Below are 10628 nucleotides of genomic sequence, written 5' to 3'. Positions count from 1 at the left end.
CCATTCCATTGGTAATGATCATCAGTCTTGGACTCTGGACAGGATATCATCATATACTGTAAGTTCATTATTGAGACACTACAGTATAGATGATGTACTATCCAGGGTGTCGATCCACCTCCGAATTCAAGTCATGGACACACACATGCATGTGTACAGACACACACACACACACAGAAACACTCACTATCTTGTTGCCAGAGAGTGGCTGTTAAACCGTTACCATTACTGAGTTTTTAGTAATGGTAAGGGTTCCCCTGCCTCTTCTCACCATCATCTGACACCGGGAATGAAGAAACTTCAGCACAGACAAGAACCACTACTGTATAAGGAAATAAAAGTTATACCTTGCTGTACATTTTATACAACAATGATGTATCAAAAACAAAATTATTATTAAGCTTGCCTACATGCAAAGGAATGAGATGAAACAACTGTGAAGTGAAATACAAATTGGTAATAAAAAAATGATAAAATCAAAATGAGTACGCATGGCTTTTTCTTCCACCATTTATTAAAACAATGTTGTCTATTTAAAGACATTTTTCACAAATCATACATATGCAGCCACAGACTGCAGCAGCTTCGGTTATTCTGCCCTGGATCTTATGTCCTGGTCACTGTTTACTACTCCCGTTAGGTCCATGATTCAGTTGAGGGGGAGAGGACAGGACAGCCCTGCCCTGCCCTGCCCTGCCCTGCCCTGTTCTCCCCTACCAAGGCTACGGCTTTAGCTTGAGATGACTGACATTAAACTGACCACAGTGCAAACTTAAAACAGTCGGACAGAAAGGCGTACGGTCGCCATTATCAGACCCATTTGTGTAGCCAGGACAGTGCTCCATTCTGCATTCCATTAGAGAGTCTCTTGTCCTCTGAGGCTAAGTGCCTTTCTGTGGCTACTGCCTCGGGAGTCTTTTTGAGAGACCGCGGAAAGGAGGTAAAAGGACCTTTTAAGAGGAGTGAAAATACACATGCAGGCAGGGGGAAGGTCATTCAAGGGACATTCAGTTATGGGCTTTTATGGACTTAATGGACTGAAGTTTTGTCAATCTTGTTTTAATAGGCCTGTAGGTTATTGCCAAATACAGTTTATTTATATAAATTATAATACCGAGCATTATGAAACCTTTTCTGGTCAAACAATAAGACAGATATAGCAACACGAAGACATACTAAAAAAGCCTCATACATTTTCCTTATCAGTCAGCCACCACAACTGGTGGTAGTTGTCAACACGTGCAACTTGTCCGTTACTTCGTCGGTATATGTCTTGTACGAAAAACATCACTGAATTAACAGACAAACTGCAGTACTGGGTTTTGGGGTCAAAAACAGAGTTGAGAGACTGCATGTTGAAGTGACAGGCCATAAGTCAGCTGGCACAGATGAAAAGTCCTTTTCTGAGATCAACACTGCAGACATCCTCAGTTCTTCACCTTGGCTGTGATCTTCAGCTGCACGTCCCGTAGGAATATCTGTGCTAGATCTTCACCCGCCTCACGTGCAATTTTGGAAATCAATTGGCCACCTGAGCCAATCACCATTTTCTGTGTGAAAAGACTAAAAGTAAATGAATGAACTCTGGATAGGACACTGATCAAATAAGCAGCTAGAATAATTTTGTTATACTGATGTATTTCATTTTAAGTAGAAGTTCACCAATTGATCGACCCATTGATGAAAACAACAATTGATTGAAAACAACTTTAAGAAAACACACTGTAAAGCATACTGTTTTATGCCATATGCAAACCGTAATGCATTCTGTAAAAGGCATCTCTAGCAGTGGGACCTGAATACATCAGCAACACACCAAGGGGAAATGTTTTATTGAATAGCAGCTTCTTTATTTACTACGGCATTGGAAAATGATAATAATCTTATTCTTTGTATTTAATAATTTTACCAATGCCATTTGTCATTGCCTGGGTGAAAAAGGAGAGTCTTACCTAAAAAGATGAGCAGTTTGCATCTATGCCTATATCTTTAATTGGTTAGATATGAAATAAAAAGAAAATGTGAATAACCTTAGGCTACTTGGAAAATGTACTGATAGCGAGCCTTTATATCAGCTGTGCCAGCCAGCAGTGCCGAAACTCGGTTACAGGCCCCGGGGCTCAATTTAAACTTTTGGCTTTCTGTGGGTGGTTGTATAATGGGAGTATGTATCTGTATATGAAAAACCTTTTCAGGAACAGAAAGAATATGAGACACCGCCCACTCCATGATCACAAATTTAAAAGCATTTTCAGCAGAATACAAAAAGCAGCTTTGACCACTCACCATATGACCGTCTTTCTTCACATACAGTTTCACAGATATGACCAGTGCTCCACTCTCCAGCTCATTCCAAAGTTCAATTCGCTACAACAACAACAACAGACCAACAAAAAATACAGAATAATTACACAAAAATGATTCATCGATTGTAGCTCAAACAGTTGTTCAGATATAAATCATTAGTTACATTAATTAACAGTAGCACACCCAATAAGCAGTAAAAACAACAATATTGTACGCTCATCTCTCATCACCTGGGTCATGGTATATGGCACCTCCTGAGGAAGGTACTCCAGAAGTTTCTCTCTGATGGTATTTGTACACATTTCTTCAGGACTCTGGTCTGTCAAAACCTCACTATGGTATAGCCATGAGCCAGGCTTTGCCTCAACCATAAAATACCTCTGCAAGATACAACACACACACACACACACACACACACACACAGTCATGAGGCACTGAGAGCTGACATTAATCAGAATCAACTCAGCTGACAAGCACATATTATAATACCACACTAATAATGGCATGTGTAATTTTCACAAAGACATACCAGTATATTCTTAAATGTCTGTAACATGCCATCAAATCATTTTCTAATAATATATTAGGCAACAATACCATCAGTGTCTCAACGTCCTCTCCATCCAAGGCGGACACCATGAACACGTCCTTGAAATGTGGCCATCCTCTCTGCGACCGCAGCTTCCTCTGTTCTTCTTTGCTCAGATTTCGAGGGTTGTGGTCACCTGTGACCGGCTCTGCGGGTCTTTTGCCTGTAGGGTCTGGTTCCTCAACATTGCCTCTCTTCTGGACTGCGCTTGTTGTTGCTGCTGCTGTAGATCCCTTGACTCTTATACTTTTGCCATTGACCACCCCCTCAGTCAGCTCAGCAGTAAGGTCCAATAACATGGCTTTGCTCTTTAGCAGGTCCACCTGTCAATTAAATGGTCATGTGTTCATTTGAAACACGGATATTTGGTTTGAGAATTATATTTAAGAGGTTTCTGGACAATCTACTTCACAAACAACTTATGTTCCAATCAAATACTATAGTGTTGCAGAGTTGCACTAATCAGCAAGAAACAGACAAACGAGGTTGCTATGGTACCTTATTGAGGACAAGGACAGCTGGGATGTGTGGATACTGGGCAAGACACTTCAGCACCTCAAAGTCCAGTCTGTTGCGGGTCCACTTGTCTGACACATCCACCAGTACCACGACTACAAGGTGCCAAAGAACATTTATTCATTCGATGCAAATTTATCCAATGTGACTTCCAGCAATAGAATAACATTTAAGCACTTTCACATTTAAGTACTTTAACATTTAAGTACTTTAACATTTAAGTACTTTAACATATAAGCATTTAAGATACAGGACAACAGAGTGAAAACATTTGTTTAGAGTCTGACACCCTCCCACTTGACATATTAAAGGATACTGCTTTCACTATAGTGCCAGTGTCTAAGCTATGAATTATTTTTAAGTACCAGGGAAGATTGTGCTAGTTGAGGACAATAAATAAAAATACAAGCCAGCTACACCACCCCACAACACTTAAATAGCAGGTCATTACCAAGGTCAGCTTCTTGTAAAGAATTTGACGGATCCACAAGCAGGGAGTCCTCCAGCTGGTGTCTGGGAAAACAAACACAGTAAACAATAACAGTAAACATGATGTTTCGATACATTTAAACAAGTAGTAAGGTGTGGGTACATGTAACTCAACTGTGAGGATGTTTTGTTGAAAACAAACTACTGAAAGGGCATGCAAAAAATGTATACAAAATCCTTACAAACACCAACAGCACAGCTGACACAGATAAAATGTTCGATAACATGCTACCTGGTGAGTGGGGAGGGGCAGACCCAAACCACTGCACTGCATCTTACAAGGTAGAATGTGGAATGACACGTGTTTCTTTGTTCTTCACAAGACCATATACCATGAACATTTACATCAGTGCTAATTGCTTATAAAAATGAATGCTTTAAAAAGTGAAAAATTGTTATGTACGGCCTAGTCAATGTAATGGCAAATGGTAATGGTAAATGGACTGCATTTAAATAGTGCTTTTTCACATTACGAGAACTCAAAGCACTTTACAGTGTCATGCCTCACATTCATGCCGTGCAAGGCAGCAATCTGTACATCGGTAATGGTATGTAATGTAATTATTAGTCAACCTTTTTGCCTTTGCTGGGGTGGTGAGTCCAGGAGTGTCAAGTAAAATCTACATGGAAAAAAAAAAGAAAGATGTGAGTTTTAGATAGCAAATAATATTACTAGAACATTCAGATTCAGAAGAATCCATTCTGAGCGCTATGTTATCAAGCACAACTTACAATTTGGGTGTCATCCTCTGTAAAAACACCAAGAGCACGAGATCTGGTTGTGTGTACTTTCTTTGAGACCGCAAACACCTGAAAAGTAGAAACATGACAATCCCTTTACTCCTTATGATTAAAAACAAACTAAAGGTTTCCTCTACACAAAAGAAGACCAATTACCTTCCTTCCAAGCAGCTGGTTTGTTAGTGTTGATTTTCCAGCATTTGGGGCACCAACGACTGCAACTCTGATAAGTCTAGGATTCTCAGGTTGATCTGGATGTCTCAGAAGGAGAGACAGGTGCTCAGCTGAAAACAACACAGCCACAGGGACATGGCCTTTAATTTATTTAGAACGAAATTATATATGATCAATAACAGCATACTCACATATACTTAGCACTTAGCAACAGTGAATACCTGGCTCTGGTGGGACTGCTGTTGGACGGAGACCAAGACCGTCATTTGTGTCTGTCGCTTTGGCTTTTACCAATCTGTCCAAAATCACCCCCGAAGCAATAGAACAGGCAGGAGTGAAGTGAAAGACAGTTTGCCTATTTGTCCGGAGACGAAGAGTCGAAGAACCTGGAACATAACATACCCCGTAGACCTGACTACTTGAGATGCTCACAGGTAAAGGAGGTCATCACACTTGCGCTTGTTTGCAGGCTGAATTACCAACGCTTGCATTTGAACCACTGTGCATATTTCAGAGAGCAGACAGCTAGCGTTATGCTAATAACTAGGCTACTCAAAGACGAGCGTGGCAACACGAAACGTTTGCCGTAGCAAATATGTAGTATTATGACTATGGAAATATAACAAATGTTGTATATGTTGCAGTCCAATGTCAGTGGGCAAACTAAGTGAGCGAAAATGTATTATTGTTGATGAGCTTGAGGACATACCCTACCTGTTTGAAGGGATGGTGACGCATTTTCGAGTGGCGCAGTGAAGTTTGTGTTGATTGCTCTGCGAAGAGATTTTCTGAAAATGGAATGACACACGCGTAAAGCCATTTCACACAAGTTCAGCAAGCTCCACTGTGATTTCACTACAAAAAAAAACTTTGGCTTATAAAAAGTCTCAAGGTTGCATATAGTCAGAAGTACACAGGTAGTTTATTTTCACATTGCGCTCAGGACGCAGACATCTTGCTTTCGTCAAAGAGAACACTCAGAGCAAAGAGATGCTCTCTCTCTGAGATATGCATACACTTTATCTTTGCTGACATCTAGCGGACAAAGAACTGTAGCACAGTCACAAACAGTTAAGACCGGTAAAGTGATATTCATCCGGAATTATTTTAAATTTATGTGAGTCATGTTGAGGGATTGTAAATTGTGGGCTCTCTATCCACTGTGGTGACATGGTTAGCTTAATAACTTAAAGGAGCAGATAGGCTACAAATTAATACAGATATAGGCCATCCTTACGAAAATATCTTCCAAGACCATTTTCATAATTTAGTATGCACATCCATCCTTCCTTCTTAAACCTCTATCTCCTCTACCTCTCAATACACATCAACACATTGTCCGACCTGCATTGAAAAGAGCTTGAGAATGTCCTCTGACTGAGTTTCTAGGCTACATGGGATCACAGTAGCCTATCACAACTGGTAGAGGATATATCACGATCCATTCCAGTTGTTTGGACTATTAAGCTACTGTATGCTCCCACGCAGTGAAGCATGCAGTCTTCCTGTGATGATTAGCTTTTTCTTCAGGGAGCTGCCAGAGTACATGTGAGAAATGAGGCAGGGGTAGTGGGGTTGTTTGTGCTGTTTTCCTCCACTGAAGTAAAGCCAGGGAGAACAGATGTGTTTTCCTATTGCCCATCAAACGTGCCGGCTGCTTGTTAGTCCACCAGGACCAGCTCAGGGCGGAACAAACACCTCCACTGGGGAGGATGAAAGATATCAGGTGGCTCACAATCTGTCATCATCTGGCTCCAAAAGCCAGGGACCACAAAAACAAACCACTTAGAATGCACTGCTAATAGAGAGCTCCAGTTGAACCAAGCTCTATAGAATAGTCCAGGAACAATGTCAGTGTAACTTTAACTTTTTTTGGTGCACATGCACACACACACACACACACACACACAGTGCTTATACCTCTCAAGGCTATTCCTCACATGGCTGCACCACGTGACTGAGTATAAAAGTGCTTTTTGTGACTTTTTGACTGCATCAACTTTACCCTTCAAACCAGAAAAATGGCACTCTCTAAAGGGCTATCTCAAAGGACCATTTAATCATTTGCTACAGCAGCCATTTCTGGGATAAACTGCATCAGTGTTATATACTATTTTTTTTTAGATATAAATGTCTGTGACAATAGGTTGTGCTCAATGCAGCATTTTGTATAGACTAGTACAAAACCACTGATTGGGCTAATTGTGTATATAACGAAAACTATGCTACATGCAGATATACAAAAGAGATCAGCAACCTGAGATGAACAAGCCATGCATGCTGCCACGAAAATTGTGCTATTGTCATTTCATAAACTTGGTACAGAGTTAACTCTGTCATATTAGATTTTTTTTCTCCTGGATGCCTGTCCTCGTCTAATCTCTCTCAACCTTGCTGCAGGCAGAGAATAACAAAGTTGACGAAATGATGAGCACGAGGCAGCAGTATGACAGGAGTGAACAATGTGGGCACCACTGCAACAAAGCGCTCAGTGATCCATTACTAATGATTGCGGTCTGTAACACAATGCCACACAGCTGGTACATCCTTTGTCAAGCCCTCATCAAAATGCTTTTAAAGAAATAATTTCAAAAAACACCCACAGGTCACATATGATGCTCTGATTCTCAATTCCATCTTTGATTGGATGGGGGGAGGTTGTCCTCAATTCAGACCTCCAATCAATATGACTTGTCTGTGAAGTGGATCAATAATGCATCCCCTTTGAAATCGCCAGTCATGTCGGAGTTGGAAATAAAAAGCGTAATTAGGAACACTGTTCCTAAATATCCTGTATTGACTTCCTCCGGAGCTGAAGAAAGACACCATTCTGCGTCATTAACTTTGTATTATTGCCTGATGGAGCCTGCTGCTCTTCCCTCACCCTTGTGGGCACTTTGTGATTTGGATGAAGCCTTTGCCAACCCCCTACCTGCCCCCACCCCAGATCTTTATGGGTTTTTGAGACTAGAATGAGATGAGCCTCGTCATGCTGTGGCTCTGGGCACATTTATAAGCCTGCCCAGTATTTGGGCTTGACATCTCCCCCAGAGGCAGTGAGCATACAGGAGTGATAATGAAGTCATGTGTATCAATCTCTTCCTATGATGACAACAAGAAACCCTGCGAGAGAAATGCTGCCACATCTGATTAATGGAACTGTTGTCTGTTGTCATGAATAAGTGCTGCTTGTCTCACTCTTTAGGCATACGGAGTTCTAAAATATGTCTGAAAACAACAGAATTTTCAGAGGGCCTCTCACTGACATACATCTGCTCAATGATTCAACAATTCTATCAATACTCCAGAGAAGGCAGGTGGGAACATGTAATGGGGCAATTTATTTCAGCTGTCACTGAAATATTAGTCCTTGAGCAGAAAATTCACCACATCAAACAACACAATTGAGCTCTATATCAAATCACAATCCATATGATACCACAGTCAATTAGTTGTTTGGACTGAATCCTGCAGGATTCAGGAGTCTTCGACTCAAAAAAGGAGACATGTAATCCAAATGTTAGGTTACAGTATATATCACATGCGATATGTTCTGTGCTACTGTGTGGTTTCCTTTGACACTATATGTATCTATGAATGTAAACTTGAATCTGATTTCTTTTTTTCTTAATCTGAAGTTTTACTGATGTGGTAGGCCTATCACAGCTTGCAATTGGGTCTCTAATGTAGGCTTTAGTTATTATTATTGACTGTTATCAATTCAACCGCTAGCAATCTTTAGACAGTTCTTCATAGGCTTTTTCCTTCATCAATGTCTAATAGACTGATTTCATTTAGGCGAAAAATAGACATCCTATATTATGCAGAGGCATCCAAAAATCGTGCCTGAATACTTCTCAATCCAGAATGGCCGCGCATGCGCTTGAAGTTGCTGCCGCAGACAGTAGCAGTGATTCGGTAACGCACAGCAACAACAGCACAAAATTTGTGGCCACATTTTAAACTATGACGATGTTCTAAGCCATGAATTTTGCCAGAGTTCATAGAGAGTGAGTATCATATTTTAAGTGGGTTTTGCTAAATGGATTTTTGGCCGATTCATATTAATAAATCTCAATAAAGCTAGAGACAGCAACAAAGGAGTCAGCTCAATCAGTGTAAAACGTTAAAGGTGGCTATCCTAGCTAGTTAACGTTTTAGCATGGGACCTAGCTGAAGCGATATTGTTATTGCTAGATATATATATTCCGGTTCTCAGTTTTGTTTATGGGCATCAGGTCTCTGACAATGTGAAGAACATTTAACGACATAATAGTTTTGCTTTCTGACTGCTGTTATGTCTCGCTAACTTTAGCAGTCTAATGTTGGCATCGATGACTGTAAGGAGCAGCACTTTGTATGCAAATTAGGTTTAGCAGTGTAGAAATAATAAACTTTTACAATGGCGATCAAGTTTCTAGTACGATCAAAGTTTATTTTAATTCAGAAGTAAGAATCATGTACACTTCTTTACTGTCTTGTGTCTCCGAATAAAGGTAGTCATTAGTGTGATTTGTTAATAGGCTGTACATTTTTTAGCTGATTGAAGGAATTGTATGTTCCCTAAAACCATAAATTCAGTCAGATCTAGCCGACATGACTGCATGTCAATCGAGCCATGGGTTCACTGGAAAGTCTATGCATCTGATCCTGTAATATTCCTCGTCATGACCTTTCCTGAATATCAAACATGTTAACATAGAATATCAAAGTGTCACTGGGAACCCAGGCCTGTTTGAATTTCTTGTTTCTGACAGTGGGCTTAGAGGTGGTAGCATGGTTTCATTATTGCAAATAACATTACATTTGTGTGTTTTGGTGTTATAAATAACCGCTTGGAATAGAAAGAAGCATGCCACCATCAACTGTAGACTACAATAACATCACCTCATTCCACATAATCTAATAATTTGGAAAAGCCAGAATAGTGGAACTCTCAATGGATAACTTGGTGCACCTGTTAAATTTCAGCAGTCAGACGATTGTGATATAAGCTTCTGCTGCTTTGCTCTGCAGAAATAGTGTATGCATTTCAGGACGATGACACTGAAAGGGAGACTAATGTTAAGCACTGGGGTGTTTGGTTCCGTAAACTGTCAGATTATTTTAGTCTGACTTGCACAAACTCGAATGTGAAGGGTCGGCAAGGTAACAAAGGGCTGACGTCATGCTTCGCATCCGGCCGCATGACTTCCATATCAGAATATCAGACCCCTTTTCTTGAAGAATTAAATCCGATTGGCACATTGTGTTGTTGGAAGCGTCCTTGTCTGACAAAGATCCAATCGGAGAGGATTTTGAACAGGACTTCCGGGTTGATGTGCGCGTGGGGGCAGAGTTTGCTGGCTGAGTTGAAAATGCTGTGGTCGGTATCGCCTGAGCTAGCGGCAGATCTGGTTCAGGTGACTCCCGTTCCAAGTGAGGATTTGATTTCGCTGAAAATATTGGAATTTGTAACAATGTATCTCCACGTTATGGATCAGTGATTGAAGTGTGCGGGGTCGTCGAATGCCACCCGTGATTAAACTAAGTGTGGGGTAAGGTTATGGACCGAACCTTATTTTGCGATTCTTGCTCCTATGTCGTTTTGGTGTTGCTTTCCTGACAAAAATGCTGTTGGTTGCTATTGCCAGATATTTGCAGGACATGTCGTCACTCCGTTCGATAAGCATCTGTCTGACCGCCCCTGTGTAAATAAGTTATTATCAATGTCAGCTTGGCTATATTTTCCCTAAATCCACTATCACTGATATTTGTATTTGGTTCATATTGAAAAGAGCTATAAACTACTAGACTGGAATACCTTTTCGAC

At 40.7% G+C, this 10628-nt stretch overlaps 2 protein-coding genes across 8 annotated transcripts in view; one reads left to right on the top strand and one right to left on the bottom strand.

The window, feature by feature from the left end:
- Window positions 1-1043: 1043 nt before the first annotated feature.
- eral1 (Era-like 12S mitochondrial rRNA chaperone 1) lies at window positions 1044-5791 on the bottom strand. 2 transcript variants are annotated; one of them, XM_048268242.1, is made up of 11 exons: window positions 5531-5791; window positions 5038-5202; window positions 4799-4926; window positions 4634-4711; window positions 4475-4521; window positions 3864-3925; window positions 3395-3507; window positions 2905-3219; window positions 2538-2687; window positions 2287-2367; window positions 1044-1563 (listed from the first exon to the last, which is right to left on the bottom strand). In XM_048268242.1, exons 1-11 carry the CDS (start codon window positions 5634-5636, stop codon window positions 1501-1503), a joined length of 1308 nt encoding a protein of 435 aa, XP_048124199.1. In that variant the 5' UTR covers window positions 5637-5791; the 3' UTR covers window positions 1044-1500. The 2 variants fall into 2 exon arrangements, with proteins under 2 accessions (XP_048124199.1, XP_048124189.1); XM_048268232.1 differs by having other exon boundaries at window positions 1044-1550.
- Window positions 5174-10628, top strand: part of fam222ba (family with sequence similarity 222 member Ba) — a 42508-nt gene continuing 37053 nt past the window's right edge. The window contains exon 1 of one of the 6 annotated variants that reach the window (XM_048268171.1): window positions 5174-5250. The gene's annotated coding sequence lies outside the window, so the exon portion shown is untranslated. Of the gene's footprint in view, window positions 5251-8697; window positions 8827-10028; window positions 10354-10628 lie in introns of those variants that run through there. The other 5 variants (XM_048268151.1, XM_048268179.1, XM_048268187.1 and 2 more) reach the window with 5 other exon arrangements.

Source organism: Alosa alosa, chromosome 2, assembly GCF_017589495.1.
Source record: "Alosa alosa isolate M-15738 ecotype Scorff River chromosome 2, AALO_Geno_1.1, whole genome shotgun sequence".
Classification (NCBI taxonomy): Eukaryota; Metazoa; Chordata; class Actinopteri; order Clupeiformes; family Clupeidae; genus Alosa; species Alosa alosa.
This window is presented reverse-complemented; position numbering and strand designations above follow the sequence as displayed.

Coding starts and splice junctions, on each gene's coding strand:
- eral1 (XM_048268232.1), bottom strand. CDS start 5,636: ATGGCTTTACGCGTGTGTCATTCCATTTTCAGAAAATCTCTTCGCAGA. Junction 4,927..5,037: donor AGCAGTCCCACCAGAGCCAG/GTATTCACTGTT, acceptor TGTTGTTTTCAG/CTGAGCACCTGTCTCTCCTT. Junction 2,688..2,904: donor AGGACGTTGAGACACTGATG/GTATTGTTGCCT, acceptor TGTATCTTGCAG/AGGTATTTTATGGTTGAGGC.